This window comes from Dipodomys merriami, unplaced genomic scaffold (genome assembly GCF_024711535.1).
Source record: "Dipodomys merriami isolate MVZ:Mamm:240054 unplaced genomic scaffold, mDipMer1.0.p SCAF_354, whole genome shotgun sequence".
Lineage (NCBI taxonomy): Eukaryota > Metazoa > Chordata > Mammalia > Rodentia > Heteromyidae > Dipodomys > Dipodomys merriami.
The window spans coordinates 278675-297822 of record NW_027205093.1 but is presented as its reverse complement, the minus strand read 5'-3'; the positions used below and the strand labels follow the sequence as shown (position 1 = coordinate 297822).

Here is a 19148-nt window from a genome sequence, read left to right as displayed (position 1 = left end):
GATGTCATTTGCTTGGGCTGACCTTAAATTTACAATCTTTCTGCCCCCAAGTAGCTGAGATTACACCTGGCTTTTGCTTGGGGTTTTTTTTCATTCTGAGAGTGGCGTTATATGGATGGAGTTTAAACTTAGGACTTGGTACTTGCTAGGTACCTGCTCTTCCCCTTGTACCATACCCCAGCCCTTTTTTGCTTTTAGTTTTTCTTTTCTTGTTTTTTTTTGTTTTTGTTTTTGTTTTTGTTTTTAGCTAGGGTCTCTGTTTTTGCATAGGACAAGCCTTAGAGCACAATTCTTCTACCTCAATTGCTGGCATCGCAGGTGCAAGTCACTACACCCAACCTACTGATTGAGATAGGGGGTCTTACTATCTTTGCCCAGGCTAGCCTTGAATTGTGGTCCTCCCTAGCCAGTAGTTTTTCTCAAGGTTGAAGCCAGGAGAACAGTCCAAGCAAAGGAATGTGTGTGTTTGAATCAGTGAAATATGACATACTTTGTGCAGTTACTGATAGAACTCCAATCAAAGCCACCACCACGGTACCCCTTTGCTCTCTGCTGCCCTGCTGAGCTTTCTCTCACATGTCTGCCTATCCAGTCCCCACCAGGGGCAGGGCCTCTTCTGTTTTGCATTTCTGTCAGTCTCGGTGTGGACCTGCGTGAAGGAGGCTCCCAGTAAGGCTTCATGATAGTAGACTTTAATCTGCCTTTCTGGCTCGAAGATCTACCTCACATGCATTATGAAGTCTGGCCCATTTGTGCAAAGATCATGGTCCAGCTCCTCTGCCATGCTCCATACATTTTCCAAGCAAGGCAAGCTCCAGGTCTTCCCTGTTGGTTTGGTTTGGCTTTTTTTGTTGGTTGATTGGTTTGGTTTTTTGTTTTGGTGCTGGGAGTAGACCCCAGGGCCTTGTGCATGTGAGCCAAGTGCTATACCATTGAGCCACACTCCAATTGCAGGAATGGTCACCCTGCATAGAATATCTGCTTGTTATTTATGCCTTGGTTTATTTATTTGTTTGTTTGTTTGTTGATTGTCAGTTGTGGGACCTGAACTCTGGGCCTGGGTGCTGTCCCTCAGCTCTTCAGCTCAAGGCTAGTGCTTTACCACTTGAGCCATTGCACCACTTCTGACTTTTTCTGCTTATGTGGTGCTGAGGAATTGAACCCAGGGCCTCATGTATGCAAGGCAAGCACTGTACCACTGAGACACCTTCCTAGCCCCTATGCTTTGTTTTAGAATCTGTTCCTCAGAAACAATTTCCCAGCAAACTGTAGGCTTTAGATGTTTCCCTTAACTCTTTGCATTTTACCCTTCTTTTCTCAACACAGTTGATAGTCTCTTTATTAGATGTTAAGTAATTCAGTTCTTCCATGTATTTTGTCATTAAATGTCCTCTCTAGTTTCTGGCCTGGCCTGCCTTAGTCAACATTCTCTAAATAGTCATTCAACTAATGGTGTTTCTCTTATTGCTCTAAAATGGTAACTTGATCATAGGTATCTCTTTTTCCAACTTTTACCATCTGCTGAAATTGTCTTTCTTCTTTTAGGTTCTGGATGTGCTGGGTTTGTGTGTGGTAGTTCTGCAATCCCACAAGAACCAGCTCCTGCCCTTGGCTCATCGGGCCTGGCCCTCGCTTGTGCAGCGACTCACAAATGATGACCCACTGGCAGTGCTCAGAGCCTTCAAGGTACAGCTGCCACTCCAGTTCTCCGTCATGAGCACAGAACTAACCAGGGTCTTTTGCATCTCTTTTATCTGATTGCAACGTCACAGACCTTGGAAAGAATAGGAAAATGAGACAAACACAAAGAACCAAATAAGTCACTTTCCTGTTGAATGTGAAGCAGAGAAAAGTAGTAAAGCAAAGGGCTACCAGTATTTATTGAGCATTTCCCATGTGCCAGACAGCGAGTGTGGCTCTTCCCCGCATGTGAGCCCATCTCATACAACCATGCCAAGTGGCTATAGTTTTTCCATTTTTTTTTTTGGGGGGGGGGGCAAAAGACAAAGCAAGCTCAAAGAAGTGAAGAAAGTGTTCCAAGATCATACAACCATAGAACCCAGAGTCCATGTTCATATTTAGATCAGTGCTCAAGAGTCAGGGTGAAGGAATTTGGGTCCTAGCAATCAGCACCCTCTGCCCAGCCAAACAACTTTGGGCAAAGCCCATGGCCACCCATTTTGAGGAACGCCACCATCCTACCTTCCTCATAATGTTGTCAAGGATGAAATTGGAATGGTGAGACACTTTGAGAAGGTAAAAGCCCCGTGTAGATGCAAGGGATTATTTTCTCTGATTTTGTTTGGCTTAGATTAGCACATGTATTTTCACTTATTTATTTATACCCTTCCTTGTTCTAAAAAGCACTTAACAGCATTCTGCAGAGATACATTTACCATGGCAAGCCAACATAAATTAGAAGTAGACGAGCAAGATGAGGCAAAAAAAAAAAGATGTATAGGGACATAAAATGCAGCTGAAGATGCAATTCATATATTTGGCAAAAGGAAGTTAGGATCTCTCTAAGACTCTGCCATATATACTGAACCCAAAGACTTGTATGCACAAATTGCTAGAGTTTTTATTTTCAAAGGAAAATGCATAAAATAACTTGGTGTGTGTGTGTGTGCGCGTGCGTGCGCATGCGTGTGTACGCATAGAACAGGGAAGGAGGTAGGCTGGAGGGAGGTGGGGAGAAAAGGAGGTCTTGCTAAATTGCATTCAGATGTGCTGTTTTCTGCATGAAAATTAATAGGTTATCTGAAATGACAGCAAGTATAGAGAAATAAGAAAATATAAAGACGTATGTGGTGTAACCCAGGCTGCTTTTCCCACATGTAGACACATCAGTGATGCCCGAGGTCTGCAGAGCCTCACGCAGCCCAGCAGAGGGACATGAAGTGGCTGCAAAGTGCACATTCACTCTCTGAGCCGTCTCTGCCTTGCTTGCCGATTTTTAAAGAAATTCGACTGCTGCTGTATACTCAGTCTTGTGCAGCGGGGCAAAACGTTTCAATATGTTCTGCTAGAGAAAGTTTAAAACGAGACATGCAAGGAGAATGGCCTGTTGTGGGAGATAGAACGAGGGTGATGTACATAGGAGATTGGGCCGTGGAACAGAAGAACATGGAGTTAGCTCCAGCCTCAGGGACCGCAGTCCAGTCACTGCCCTGATGCCCGCACGGGCAGCCATTGAGCCTTAGTCTGTGCTTGCTTAGTTAGCGACAGTGAAAAGCCCAAGTCTTTTCTCAAGGGATCTTAGGAAGATTCTAGAGATGATCTATGTGAACTGCTTTTTGTTCTTTTTTTTTTTTTCCTTTTAGCCAAAAAGAAGAAAATCAAGGTATTAATCATATTATTCATTTAACCCATGCTTTCTCTGAATTACTCTCCATGTAATCTGTATTTATGGATAGAAGCAGCCATGCCTGGGGAGCAGAGTCCGCCAGATTCATAACTGTCAGAATCACAAACTGTGGGCAAGGAATTAACAGCTGTAATTCTATTATTTTTTTTTTTTCCGAGTAGAGACCTAGATAGAATTGAATTGCCAAGCCTCCTTCTGTCTTCTTCTGCCTTGGCAGCATTCAGTCACTGGGTTGGGGTCTGTTTCTGCAGGTTTTGCAGACGCTGGGAGGCACGTGTGGTGATTTCCTACGGAGCCGGTTCTGCAAAGATGTCCTACCAAAGCTGGCTGGCTCCTTAGCCACCCAGGCGCCTATCAGTGCCAGGGCTGGACCAGTTTACGCACACACGCTGGCCTTCAAGCTGCAACTGGCCGTTTTGTGGGGCTTGGGACCCCTCTGTGAGAGCCTGGATCTAGGTAGGTACCTAGCTTAGCTCACCTCACCTGGACACACTTCCATTACACTCTGCCTAGTTTAGTTTGTGTCTCCTTACGTCCCTTCACATACACCTCCTTCAGTTTGCTCTGGCCCCTTTCATCCATTTACCCTGTGCCCTGCCTCACAGAATGGAGGAAAGAGCTCAGAGAATATTCAAGAAACAGCTCACTCGGCTGTTCCTGTTCTCCCAGACAGTGATTGGTTATTCCTTGTCCCAAATGCGTTCTGGGGGCCGTTGCTTATTTTGTTTTTCCTCTCTGTAGGTGAGGGTGACCTGAATAAAGTGGCTGATGCCTGCTTGATTTACCTCAGCACCAAACAGCCCGTGAAATTACAAGAGGCTGCCAGGAGGTACGTCTGCTTGATCACCCACATCTCTTTACGTTTGTTCTAAATTATAGATGATTTGCTAATGGCGAGCAGAGTTGAGGCAATCTCTGCTCTCTTTCCCCTCTCCTTGCCAGGTTAAGATGATTTCTTCAGCTGTGCCAGCCCAAAGATGGTCTTTTTACTAGATGTGTGTCTTTTTGCAAGTAACCTTTTCTTCTACTGCAGTGTCAGCAACAATTCCAAAGGGGCACAAAGCAGAAAGACCATGTGCTAGAGGGGACTCGGCCCCCTCCTGTCTGCAGTTTTATTCCTGATGACCCAGTGACCTGGCACTTCTCCATGCCTCAGCTTCCTCCTCAGGAAGACAAAAGCACTGGATTACTGATGTGCCATAACTCGACTCCACAGAGGGTCAGAGATGGTGCAAAAATTGTTTGCAAGATTGGATGTGTATGCAGAGAGTGCCTTTTTCTAGAGTTCACACCATTCAGCCAGGTCTAGCAGGATGTTGGTGACCTAAAGGATGCTAAGAACCACTGGACAGGCCTTTTTTGGTTCTGAAATTATATGTTTCTAATTTCCAGGAGTTTTTGCCCATGCTTACCACCTCTAAGCAAAAAAGCTAATTTCCATTCTTTTAAGTCATAAGCAAATTTTCTCACAAGCACAGCAGCATCCCCAGATTTGAGACCTAAAGTGCACTCTGGCCCCCTCTTCAAGCCCTCCTTCCTGTTGGGAACAGCCTGTCCTCTGGAACTGCCTGCCCCCGGCTTCCTGCCAGCCATGCTGTCTGACCTGCCAGCTCTGTGAGAGCAGAGCTCCTTGTCCCAGGGTCTAGGGAGAGGGCCCTGGTTCCTGGGTGGGGTGGGAGTTCAGAGACACCCCATTCTCCAAGGAGCTCCACCGCTGCTCTGCCTGCTCCCTTTCGTAAACCTTGCCTTTTCTGGGAGTGTGGGGAATATCTTTGAATTGATTTATTGTCTTCACAATTTTTTTGCTCTTGATTTCCCCAGTAGCCTTTTTTCTTTCTGTCCCTTTCCCTTCACATTGCTTAGGCCCTGAATCAGTCATGGTTCCTGGAGCATGGGGTGCATCCCAATGAGCTTCTGGTTCCCAGTCATTCATATTCCTTAAAGAGCCAACTTAGGGTAGAAATAGCCCTCCCTGGGCTGGGCAGTACCCAGCAGCTGATTGTGCTGTGATTTAAAGCACAACCCAAGAACATAATGACTTCATCTTAAAGTAAATTCTTTTGGGTGCCTGCTACAACCAAGAGTTATGGAGATCTGGTTTTCACACTCTCTGTCTCATTGTATTTTTCCTGCACCCACCGCATCCCATCCTTCAAGTTTAGAGCCATCAAACTAGCTAATATTCACAATTCATTATCTTTTCATTTCTAATTCTCCTTTTTGCTGCTGAAAGCAATTAAGCCCGGAATTGGACCTTGCTGAATCTTGAGTTAGTATTCAAGGTGTCTCAAGAGGAGGGATATGCAGGCAGGCCACATGGCTAACACCTCTCCCTTTGTTTGCTCCACCTCATTTTTGTTCAGGGTTGGCTCAGATGACCTCTCTTTGCCCTGTGGGAAGGGGAGGAAGTACAAGGTTGATTGCTTCACGAACACATCATCTGCAAACTTATTTTGAAGTCAGGGAAAAAAAATCAGTGTTGTCCTTGATCAGGAGCTGATTTGGCATCTTGATTCAGAAATTAATAAGAGTGGGAGGAGAAACTCAAAACAGTAGGAAACCTGGCTTTGTGAACCACATCACATGGAGAGAGGGAGATGGAGGCTGGTGCGGATGCAGTCAGACCCACAGCTACTGATGAGCCCCAGGGCTGAGGGGGGTCTCCACTGTCTACATTAGAGCTGGCTAGTTTTCCTCAGTTCTTCTCTTTCCTTCACCCCTACATCCATTTCAAGAGAAAGCCTGTCTGCCTCTCCTTTGTCTGCTTCCCTGCCACCGGCAGGCACCAGTGTAGGCTAGACTACCATATCATGACCTGAACAACCACAGAATCCTCCCCACTAGCCCCTGCCACCACTCCTGCCCGACAGTACGCTCTGCAGTCTTCAGACTGACATGCACACAGCTGTTCTCACCAGAGAAGGGAAAGCTGGGGGTCAGGGGTGGCACGGGGCTAGAGGCTGACCAAAAGCTAAGCCTCTGCATAGGGTTCACAAGAGCCAGTGAAAGGCAGAGGCTCTCCAGAGATGACCAGCTTCCTGCAGAGATTGTGAGTTCCTTCCTACTCCTCTGTCTGCCAGAGAGCTAGAAAGGGAACCAGCCGGATGGGGCTGCTCTGAGTCCCCTATGAAGAGATGGGAGCAGGGCAGCACTGGGACTAGGGATCAGGTATCTCTATGCTCCCCCTGCTGCAGGTGGAGACTTTCATTGTGTGGGATTGTGGGATTGAGGTAGACTTGTCCTCTTCATGAACATTCCTCTTCACGTGCAGTACAGCTGCTTCGTCCTGCATGCTTTTCCTAGCTCCAAAGAATGACCAAGCCTCTGTTTGCTTTTTTAATTTGTCATATTAAATATAGCCTTCGTGGCAGGCTTTTACATCCAGGCTGTAAACTCTGGAAATGGAAATTGATCAGGGGGTGGCTGATATAACCGAGGCTGTAAATGCTAAGAACAGAGATGCCATTCCGGTTTAATGCTTTTATCTAGCCAATGTGCCTTGTATGGAGGGGGCATAAATCTTGCAACTTGGGGTTGGTGGGGGTTGGATATGACCTTGCTGCTTGTTACCACCAGGTGTCACTGTTAACTGGCAGTGCCAAAAACAACAACAACAACAACAAAAAAAAAAACTTCCCCCAAAGTGTTCATCTAATTAAATAATTTCCAAGGACAACAAATGAGCAACTTACATTAGGTATGGGAGCAAGGGTCAGCATATAGGAGCTGTAAATACGGCAGTGTCTGTAAAGGTAGGCACTAGATAATAAGTACCAGATCAGATCAGCCACACTCCATCTCAGCCCAATATAAAGACAAAGTGGACTGACTTCAATTCCCAAGTAGTCCCAGAAGCTTCCAGCATACAGTTCTGTGCCTTTCTGACCAAGAGGCTTCTCTTTTCATTCATGAAGGAAATTTGAGATGAATACATACACTTCAGATTTCTTTGAGATGAATACATACACCTCAGATTTCTTGGACCAGTCTTTAAGTCTCCCCAACTTGTACTGAGGTTCAGTATCATCCACTCAGCCTTCACTGTGGGCTAAAAGGAAAGGAAACTAACTAGGCAATATCTGGTTTTAAAAAGATGAAGTTCATGCCCAACAAGTCTCATGATAAAGAAAGAATGCTTTTAGGTTGCTGAGTCTCTCTACCAAATCCCCCACTCCAGGGCCCAGCTCAAGATACAGGATGCCAACAGTAGTTACCCTACCTTTCTGGCCATGCAGGTACTGGATGTCACTATGCTTAGTCCTCAGTGTGTGTTTGAGTGATACCTGTCTAGTCCTTTCTGCCTGACCCCAGTGTATAAGAGTAAGCCACTCTAGTCTAGGAGTTGGGCAAACCTAGGTTCCGATCTTATTGGCTGTGTGACCTTGAATAAGTGACTTAGTGTCCTTTGCTTCATTGTCTCTCAATAAATAGGGTGTTAATAACAGGTAGGTACAGGTGTTTAGAAAGTCCACACTGTGTCCAGTCTGCAGATTATTGTTGAGCTTCTGTATGCCAGGTCCTGTTCTAGGCACTGAAAATAGAGGAAACAAGACAGGAGGTCTCTTCCCTCAGGCATTTCTGTTCCAAAGGCCTGCCCATGTGTAACACACACACACACACACACACACACACACACACACACACACACACACACACACAGAGGCACTCAGGCTTGCAAGTCTGCTTGTCTTTACTGAAATATGAACTGGAGTTTTTCATCTCAGAAGGGTCTTTTTCATGTTAATTGTGCTGTCTCTCCCTACCCCCATTTGTGTGGGAAGTCAGGATCAGGTTTGAAGGTTCATTTGCTGACTGACTTCCCTGCGTTCTTTCTAACAGTAGGATCCCAGCCCATCAAAGAGCCAGCCGGTGCCTTCAAACCCTGGACAAACACAGACTGGCGCGGGCTTTTTTATTTCATCCCCACCGGAGCCCAGCTCCTCTCTCTACCACACACAGGCCTGTTCTGTTTGAACAGATCAGGAGCCACAGAGGTGATCCGCTAGTTCAGCTGAGCTTGAAATGAGGAGCTCATTCCCTTAAATGGTACGAGCAGCTTGTTTGAGGCTGGGCTGCAAAGCTGTTTCCCCTCAAATTGTACCCAGCATGGAAATGAGAGCACTCCTCGTATTTTTCCCTTTGACACTTGATTAATAGTTGACAAATCCAGACCAAGTAGTTAGCTTTCCTATTATCCATCTTTTGACAGGCATTGCTGTATTTCTTTTCAAGGCCCATTGTTCTAAAAATACATTCAGATCTAAAGCTGTTCGCTGTGCACATATAGGCATGATTTTATGGCATCAAAGATAAGAGACATCTGCCGTGCAGATTACAAACAGAGTGGGTTGCCGGGTTTCAGATCTAAAGGCAAGGACCTCTGTGCTACTTAAACCAAATGCTCCCAGCCCTTTCTTTCCCTGCTTCCTCAATGGTGTCATGTAACAGACAACCTGGTTTCATCCTCAGGGACAGATGGGGACCAGGATGCTCTTGATGGCAGCTCCAGCCCAGTGGCTACACTGCCTGTTCAAAGTGCTTTCACTTATCCAAAACCTTGGCATACCATAGGGCAGCCATTTGCAGGATCTGTCTTCTGTCTCAAACACCTAAGAGGCTGGAATAAATGACAGAACTTAGAACCAAGTATAGTGGCCAAGGAAATGACCTAACTGTCATATATATAAAATATATATTTCATTGAAAAGATAGGGAAGGTGGGTGCTGGGAGTCCAGCTAGGGTCTTGCCCGTGTTAGACATGCACTGTCCCAACGAGCTATACCCACATCCCTATTTAAAAGATATTTACTGTATTGAGAGTTGTAAAGATTTTACAGATGAATACTGAGTTAATGTAATCATCATGTGACCACTGTTCAGCAGTGGTGTTGCCTTGAGCAAGTTAGCTTATTCTACAACATTTAAGTAAACATGCTAGAATTATCACAAGGCTCGGTAAAGTTTTTTATATTCATTTTGTTGTTGTTGTTGTTGTCAGTTGTGGGACTTGAACTCTGGGCTTGGGCGCTGTCCCTCAGCTCTTAAACTCCAGGCAAGCACTCTACCGCTTGAGCCACAGCGCCATTCTGGTTTCTAGTTTTTATTTATTGGAGATAAGAGTCTCACGGACTTTCCTGCCCAGGCTGGCTTTGAACTGTGATCCTCAGATCTCAGACTCCTGAGTAGCTAGGATTACAGGCATGAGCCACCAGTGCCTGGCTGTTTATATTCATTTTTAACAGAAAATAACACAGTTTAAAATCAGTAAGTAATAGTACTTAGTCATTAAACTTCCTCCTTGATTCCAAAAAACAACTTGGAACATCTTAAATTAAATGTATATAACAAGGAAAGAAGAAAATAAGTGAAGGAATACTTCACTGAGAAAAAGAATGGGTGAGGAACCAATGTGAAGCCAGAATTGAGGGTCGTGAGTGCTGGGGAACAGAGAGTAGAAGCCCTGTGCCCTGTGCCCGGCACCCAGCTGGAGCCAACTTTGGAAATGGCTCTGTGCTTCTTTATACACCAAGCAAAGAGGAAGGGGAATCTGTTTGCAGCTTCCACTGACTACTGGAATGAAGCTTCAAAAAGAAAGAAGGCTTCTCAGAAAGCATAGCTTTGCCTTATGAAAAGGTCTCTGCAGTTCATCTTAGAGGAGCAAGGAGCTGCTGTGAGTAAAGTCTTCAACATCCTTGCAGTAGATACAGAAGTATACTTCTGCAAACCGCTTCTTCTGGCTCCAGTTGCTGGGGGCTGTTGGCATAGTGCCAAGGCACGGGTTATAGGGAAATCATCCAGTGAGGCAGGGGCAAAATGTACCTTCCAGGAGGATGGGCCACACTGTGTGCAGCTGAGCGTGCTGTCACCAGGGCCAAGGCCCTAGCCATACAGAAGGCCACTTTGAAATCAGTGCCCAGTACTGTCATGGTATCTAGGCCTTGGGGACCTGGAGATGAGAGACCTGGCCAGATGGAAGGGTTTGCTTTTAAATCCTGCCCAGTGGGATTTCCACCCTTCAGGGTTCTGGATTCTTTCTGAAGTGTCTGCAACAGATCGGGCCTCTCAGTGACCTAGCCATTTAAATACACACACATCAATAGAGTCACTCCACTGCACTTACCATACTTTATCTTGTGGTACTTCAGGGCCACGGTTAGCATCGTACATTTCTACTGGTGTTTATGGTTTTAAATCCTGCCCTCATTACATTTGAATATGTTTTAAGGCAGGTCTCTGTGAGTATGTATGTAGAGTTCGATCGATAGATGGATGGTTTAGAACAGGTAAATATAGTTAGGTCTAACGGATACATATGGCTACAAAGGTAATTGGTAGTATTTATTTGGATAGTAAATGGTTGCTTCCAGTCATAATCCTCCATTTCCAACATTTAGAAACAAAAAAACGACTTCCGTGCAGGGAAAGATAGCTAAATTGAATAGCAAGAAAGGACAGGCTTGAAATACTGGTTAACCAATGAACCGAGACCCATTAGAGTAAATTACCGAGTATGGAAACATAGCCCCACTGCTTGCTAGCTGGGACGCATCGACACCCTGAGCATCCATTTATTTAAAAGACAGCACACAGCCTCATTTGCAGCTTGGGCATGCACGGAGTAATGGGGGAAGAGATGGCCAGAGAAAAGAAGGGTGTGGAGGCTGTTCTGCCAGAAAGGATGCAACTAGCAAGCTAAAATAGCTTTGTGGATTTGCCTGCCTTCCAGCGAGTGAGTTTATTTTCTGATCACATTTAATCGTGCCCAAATAGAGATAGCCTGTATCATGTTCCTAAGGAGACATCCGGAATAACTTCTTTAGAAACCCCAAATAGGGCTGGGATGTAGCTCAGTGGCAAAGCGCTTGCCTAGCAAGTGCAACGTCCTGGGTTCGATCCCCAGTACCAAAAAAGAAAAGACAAAAAAAATACAGTTAGAAACCCCAAATAAATAAATAAATAAATGAGCAGATCACAATGCCACAAGTCCTTTTCCACTGGCATTTACCCCGACAGCTCATGAGAGCATTTTATAAATCCAGAAAGAGACAAGGAACAGCAGATCCCTCAAGCAAGTAATTGACAGAGAAAGAATAGCCTGTCACAGGGGAGAGCCGAGAGCCCTGCCTTTCAGTTACAGTTTACTTAGCTTTGCTGGGCCTCCATTGGCTGGAGGTTTTCTAGAGCTCACTTGGAGCAGATGTTGTCTAGACATTGATGGCCGGGACACCCTTTAGAAGGTGTGCTGCTGTAGCACATGGGCACCATCCTGGAGAGAGGGTGGGATCCAGCCCTCTGCTGGAGAACTCTGCCGCAGACTGAGACTGGAAGGGTTCTTAGAACTGTTCTTGTCCCGCCCCAGCTCCACTCACACAGGATTTCCAGGGATGGCACTCACCTTCCTGATCTTGGGCCTCTCTGCTGGATCCACCTTTCCCATTGCATAGGACCCTAAAACCACCTTTGTCAACCCACCTTCATATCCCAAGATCTTGCCCAGGGGCTGGACTGGGTACTAGGAAATGTTTGATGAACTACAAAGAGGAGAGCGGTCCTAGTTGACCAGCTTCCTCCTCCCACTACCTCCCCAGGGGGTCCCCCCCCAGCCTATTCCCCCAGACCTGATTGTGAGGAATGAGTGCCTGCCTTTGTTGGTTTGGCATCTGGAGTTGATTAGGTACTCACTGATACCCGCCAATCATAGATGGGGCTGAAGTGCAGGGAAATGGCTGCCTGCATGAAGTGAAATTCAATAAAACCGCATTTTAAGTGAAAAATCAGTATAAACACCAGGCTTCTTTGCCATGGAAACAGAGGTTGCTTAGAAACTGCCTAACAGCGAGTTCTAAATTTTTTAAAGTCAAGTTATCATTTAAGCTACACGGCCCTACAGGTTATTGAGAGATAATCACTGGCCTCAGGACACGCAGAAGCACGGGGCACAGCCGAGTGCCTCCCTCTCTCTGAGGACCAGGTAATCTCTTGATAACTGTGCTCCCAAGAGCCACTGATTCAGGCCTGGGGGAAGGAGAAAGAAATTTTTGTTTGGGAGTTAAGTAGTGTACACACACACACACACACACACACATATTTTAAGTGTTTCTCTATGGATTTGAAAAAGATAGAACTGGCCATTTGGCTTGCTCAACAGCCATCTCTGCCATGTGTGAAGATGTATTAGGGACATTTTCCAGGCAGTTACTCCAGTCACTCCAAAGCAGAGGCCCTGCCTTTGTCTTCGAGCCTCTGATTATGCAGAATGGGCCTGTGAGGACTTGGCCTTTTGCTTTGGGCTCCTGGCTTTCTGGAGAGATCGGCTTCAGCCCAGGCTGGATAAGAACAAAGCCTAGCTGCAGTGCGCCCAGACCTGACCTCCTGGGCCTCAGTCTCAGCCCCCAGGGGCTGAAACCAACAAGCATCCAGGTTCAGAATTTGTCCACGTTTAGAGTTTGGCGGGCTTCATGCCTCTCACCCAGCGAGAGCACAACCGTCCCCTCGAGCCATCTGCCTGCATGGCACAGGGACTGTGCCCCACATCAGGTGTGCAGCGGGCCAAGTGGGCCACATTTCCTTTTCTTCCTGAAAACAGACAGACAGAATTAGGACCTGTTGGCTGAGAATCCGGTCCCCAACCAAGGCAGAGTGGAGGCATTAAGAGTGAGACAAAAGACAAATGTTTTGCCCTTTTCAGAGCATCTAAAGACTGTCCAAGGTGGGTGGCGCAGCTCGAGTTGGCAGGGAGAATCATTCCTTAGACAACGGGCAGTCTCTCCCTCTTTCTCTGTCTCTTTCTGGAACAGTGTTTTTATTATACACCCCAAAGAGTTTTCCTGTACCTCCTCTCTGCAGAGCCTTGGTACAAACTTATAAGGAGGATGGGCTGCTATGATGGTTCTCTCTGGGGAAAAAAATGGAAGAAGGTTCACAAGACAAAATAATTTGTTTTACACTAGAGGTGGGAGAATGAACTCGTTATGGCTGCCAGCCATGCCAAGGCATTTCCGCCTTTTGCAGCACAGAAATTAGACCCCAAAATAATTCTTCCAAGAGTTTAGCCCTTACTTAATAAAAGAAGGTGAACTTTGCTTCTCTGTTTGCATTTTATTTGGAGACCTCCCCAGGCAAAGAGAAGAGCTGCTTTCCTTTTCCTGTGCTGCCAGCTTGTACAACGTCCACATTTTGCATGCTAAAAAGGGCTCAGAAAATGAATGGTGCCACGTTTTCATGCCACGTCTCAAGTCACAGCACAGCTGTGACTGAACTGGGCCGTAGCACCACTTTGCTGCGTGTTGCCCAGATAAAAATATTCCTTGAAGCGAGAGCACCATGCTGTAGCATGAGAAATTGTTCCAGTTCTTGAAAGGGGGAAAAAAAATCAAATGAAACCATTTGCATTCTAACAGTTTCTGGCACCAAGGGAAAACTGTCAACTGTGTCACGTGTAAATAGAAATCTACTTCCCATTTTTGGTGCGTTTCTTTATCATTTCCCTTGCCACTCTAATTATCAAAGATATTTTTGTTTTTAAACAAAAATTGTCTCCCACGCAGGCCCCATCTCCTTTCTGCAGTGAAGTGGAAACGATGCATTAGAATATTCTAATCACTTCTCCAGTAACTGCTGCACAGGTTAGAAACACAAGATTATTCTAAGCAAACAGAACTTCAAATTGTTTAGGCATACAACAGGCCCAGAACATTTTCAGAATGTCCCTCTCCTCCCACCCCGTTCCCCTGACCTTCTTAGCCTGAGTCTGTTAAACCCAAGAAAGAAAACAATGTTGGCTCTTCAGAGGTGAGATCAGGTCCCTGAGGACCCAGGCTTTTCAGATTAAAGAAATTAGAAACCTGAAAACTAGATTTTACTTAGCAATCATTTAATTCCTACTTGGTGCTCAAAAGTATGCCAGAGGCTCCTAGGAATAATTGGGAAGAATAAGATTTAATTCATTAAATGGATACTATATCCAGCTGTCCCTGGGTATCCAGTGCGGGGTGGGTTGAGGGGCCCTCACAGATACCACATCTGGGGATATTCAGGTCTCTTCTATAACATAGCCCTCGATTTTGTAACAATGCAAATGCTATGTAAATAACAGCTATATTGTATTGTTTCAGGAATGTACAAGGAAAGAAGTCTATATATGTTCAGTACAGATGTGGGTTTTTTCACAGTATTTTCAGTGCATGCCTGGTTGAATCCATGGATACAGAGGCTGGCTTGCTGGTGGTTAATAGAGATCATGCATGCTAGACTCTGTAGGTCCGATCTGCCTTTTAAACCTCAGCAAGACCTTTAGTGAAGTGTACCTCCTATCTCTGGCAAACAAGAAGCCTAAACTAAACAAGTTGTATAATCCCCATGGCCAGTGATTCCATTGGTGATGCAGGGTCTGCTCATCTGTTCCTCTTCTACCTTGGTGATAAGCGCTTGGCCTCCCTCTCTCTACTCATAGAATGTAAACATCCTGGGAGGAATGTCATCCTAGGCCAACCTAGTAAGTCTGAGACCCTGTTTAATCAGCAAGTATTTACTGAATGCTTACCATGGACCAGTGTCCAGGAATAGGAGCAAACATGGTTCCTACCCTAAGAAAGCTTCTCTATCTCAAGAGGGCAGGCAGTTGATATGTGCAGGAAAGGGGTTCTGAGAAGTGGAGCAGCCTACCTGAGTAGAGGGGGCAGGTGATGCTGGGCTGGGGAAGCATGGCCTCCTGCCATTGACCAGCCACTCTCAGCCTATCATGAGATGTATGTGGAGACCGGCCAGGATGGTGCCCCAGGACATATGGTGGATGGTTCAGAAATAGGAGCTGAACTGAGAAGAAACAAGATTGTGACTCAAAGTTCAGGTCAAGGCAGTGAACCCCATTCTTGGTGGGCATCTGATGAACTCAGTGTTGTGCCAGAGATCACCGAGTGGGGGCTGCTCCAGGAGAGGAAAGGAGCCCCTCCCTGAGCCTAGGGAGAGCATGTAGTCTTTCAGACCTGACCCCTGGGCAAATGGCTCCACCTGCCTATGGCTCTCGGTGGTCAGGAAGGGTCCAGGGTCCCCATGGGGATCTGGGCCCAAGGAAGCTGGGAGGCCTGTCGAGGGCCCCCAACAGGTCACGGAGCCCTGCTCCTGAGCTGTAGTGAAGGGTAGGTCCTGTCATCTTTTTCCTTTTCAAAAACTCCAGCTTAACACTCCACTGGAGCTTTGCCAAGAGCTTGTTTAATATCAATATTGTTCTCCTCGGACTAATTACTGTTTTACTCTATGCCAATGGATATGAAACCGTTTACCCCTATTTCTGTTGGGCTCTGGGGCCATCCTAATGGTACTGTCTTAGGAACTGGTTTGTTCTGTTATCTGAAGTGATTTGCTATGGGGATCAATTTCTTCTTGAGAGTTCAGTAAACAGCCCCTGGGGTGTCCCTCCCTTCTCCACTCCTGCCTCCCCACCCTGCCCACTCATGTCTGGCCTCTCTCCACAGCGTCTTCCTCCACCTGATGAAAGTGGACCCTGACTTCACATGGCTCCTCCTGAACCAGCTTTACTGCCCCCTGCACTTCACACCTTCCCACCCCCGCCTCCACCCTGTGCGGCTGCAGGGGGCCCCCACACAACAGAACCCCTACGCTGCCAATGTGTTCTACCTGCTCCAGAAGCTGGGGTGCCCATCACAGGTAGACGCTGCGGCCTCCCCTCCCTGCCAGCCAGAAGCTCGGCCAAGCCACCCTGCTGACGCCGGGGCAGCAGCACTGAGAAGACGGTGAAGGTGGATCGATGTGTAAATTGATCGATCACACAACTGCTTAGAAATTGGACTGAAGGAAAGTAGCTGACTGTTATTTATATTTCATACCTCATGTTTTCAAATGACATTGTCTGGTGGCTCTAAGGGTTTTTAACTCCTTAGTGTGCTATCTCCCCAGCCTCATCTGCCTCACTGGCCACGCACGCGCACACGCACACGCACATACCTGAGTGCTCAAGGCCAGTGGGCTGAACATCACATCTAAGACCCTTGGGAACTCAGCCCTGCCCCCTACCCAAGCCCCCCCCCCCTCAGTAATGAGGTGGAACGAATTTGTTGTATCTAACTTGTTCTTTTGAAGGAAAGGAAGTAAAGGCGCTTCTTGGATGAAAAGTATGATCAAGAGCCCACTTTGAAGTTTGTTACTTAAATGGGGTGATTTTTTTAAATGAGGTTTTTTTTTGAATGGGTAACACAGAGCCACAGTATAAAATCCAAGTCCTGCAAAGCAGCCATTCCCAAGCCATCTGTGTTTCCTCCCCAGAGGCAACCAACTCATAACAATTGTTTTGGATACCTTTTTAACTAGGAGATTGATTTCTTATTTTTTTTTAAACTATGGGTAATAGTGTAAAGAAGCCAAGGTGATAGCCTTTGAGTATAGCTGAGTGGTACAGCACTTGCCTAGCATGGTCAAGGCCCTGGGTTCAATACCTACCCACCCCCCTTAAAAAGTCCCTGTGCTGCTGAGCGCCGGTGGCTCACACCTGTAATCCTAGCTACTCAGGAGGCTGAGATCTGAGGATCGAGGTTTAAAGCCAGCCTGGGTAAGAAAGGCCATGAAACTCTTATCTCCAATAAACCACCAGAAAACTGGAAGTGTTGCGATAGCTCAAGTGGTAGAGCGCTCGCCTTGAGCTGAAGAGCTGAGGGACAGCGCCCAGGCCCAGAGTTCAAGCCCCACGACCGACAAAAAGAAAAAAAATTCCTGTGCTCACATTTCAGGTAATCACTGTCAGCATGTGGCCAGCCTTGCTTTGCGCCTAGGCCTGCCCCACCAACCCTCATTATTTTCAGGCAAATACAAACTGTCTTAACCAAGCATTTTTCTTTCTTTCATTGTTTATAGTCCTAGGGGTTGAACTCAAGGTCTTGTGGCTTGGTAAGCAGCTACTCTACCAATTGGGGCAATGACCACAGTCCCTTTGGTATTACTTAGTCATTTTTCAAATAGGATTTCATGCTAATTTTACCCAAGCTGACCTCAGGTTCCAATCCTAACTCTTGATTCCAAGTAGTATGGGTTACAGGTATGTGCCACCTGTAACAAGCTGGACTTGTTTTGGTTTGGTTTTTTTGCCAGTCCTGAGGCTTGAACCCAGGATCTGGGCACTGTCCCTGAGCTGTTTTTGCTCAAGACTAGCACTCTACCACTTAAGCCACAGCACCACTTCTAGCCTTTTCTGTTTACGTGGTACTAGGGAATCAAACATAGGGCTTCATGCATGCTAGGCAAGCACTCTACCACTAAGCCACATTCCCAGCCTCTGAACTTGTTTTTTGAGATAAAGTCTTGTTAAATTTTTGCCTGAGCTGGCTAGACTGTCTGTCTCCCAAATAGCTAGGATTTTAGGTGTATTGCACCACACTTGGTCCACCCAAAATTTTTTAAAGGTATGGCCACAATACTATTAACATATCTCTTAAAAATAAGATTTATCTCTTAATATCATCAAATATTCAGTCATGGTCTTATTTTCTCAGTGTATTTAGATCAGGATCAAAATAGATATATTATAGATATCAATAAATAAATCTCTTAATCCTTTTTAATTTCTAGATTCCCCCTGCACCTCTCTTTCCTTCCTTTGTGTGTTTTGGTGAGGAAAAGGAACTCATTTATCCTGCAGCATTTCCTACAGTCAGGTTTACTGATTGCATCCCTGTGGGGGTCATTTCACAGCCTCTTCCTGTCACCTGTATTTCTTGTAAATTGGGAGGAAGACAGAGCAAGAGTCTTGAGTTTGATTTTTCCCCCCTTGGTCTTGTGTCTTGGTTGTCCATAGGTAGCATTATTTACTTTGGCCAGCAGAGCCTTTGGTGTCTGCACTCATCAGGAATTGTCAAATGTGCCTAATTCTACCATGCCTGCTTGCTCTTAGTTGGGGTAGTTGTGTGAAATGAGGTTTCCCTTTCTCAAGAAAAGGCAGAACGGATACCTGGCTTTCTCCTAGCTGAGAAATTGAACACAGAGTATGTAAGTTTAGGCATGCAAGGTTACCCACGCATGCGCTGTAACTGTAAGAGCTCCCTCACTAGATGCATGGCAGAGCACCAGCTGGGCAACTCTTGCAGCAACATAGATGCCCCAAGCTTGGGACACATGGGAGGAAGGCTCCCCAGCCTGTCCCTATCTCTCCAGGGCCTGCCCTACCAGGGCAGGATGTCTGGCTGGGGTGCAGGTAGCAGCAGCCTGGCTCTGGTCTAGCTCTGCCAGTTAGATTCCAGGGACCCCTCATCCAGGGCCCTCAGTGCTCCACCTGGAAAGATGGAGGGAGAGGGCACATCTCCTTGATCTGTGATGTGGGTCCCTCAGGCCTCTGATGAAATCTGAGGACCCTCTCCCACTCCCTCTCTGCCACCCTGGAAGGCACTTCACCCTCTCTGCCTGCAGGGCTCATGTGGTTGACCTCACAGAATTCTGTGCAGTTCCAGAGGCCCCTGTGACCCTGAGGGAACCCCAGCCAAGAGCCCATGAGAGCGCACCATGCCATTTCGCTCTCCTCCACTTCTAGAGCTCTGGGATGATTTCCTTCGGGAAGGGAAGAGAAATGCCCTCTAATTGAGGGGCTGGTGAAAGGAGCTGTGTTCCCAGCTCCACTAGGGGCACAGAGCCATGGCTAATTCAATCTCTCAGGCCTGACAAATGAGAAAACAAGTCAGAAAGGCGGCGTGACTTGTCGAGCATTACATAGCTGCTTCCCTAGACATTAAAATGGCCTTCCTTCCCCTAGTGGCTGGGGATGTGACAGGCAGTAGCGTA

The 19148-nt window shown here is 46.4% G+C and overlaps 1 protein-coding gene across 2 annotated transcripts in view; it reads left to right on the top strand.

Moving 5' to 3' along the window:
* Positions 1-17878, top strand: part of Tti1 (TELO2 interacting protein 1) — a 42429-nt gene extending 24551 nt beyond the window's left edge. For both annotated transcript variants that reach the window (XM_069988325.1, XM_069988322.1), the window contains 4 exons: positions 1546-1686; positions 3619-3823; positions 4109-4196; positions 15842-17878. In XM_069988325.1, coding sequence (XP_069844426.1) covers positions 1546-1686; positions 3619-3823; positions 4109-4196; positions 15842-16124 — 717 coding nt within the window. In that variant the 3' untranslated portion in view covers positions 16125-17878. The remainder of the gene's footprint in view (positions 1-1545; positions 1687-3618; positions 3824-4108; positions 4197-15841) is intronic.
* Positions 17879-19148: the final 1270 nt, after the last annotated feature.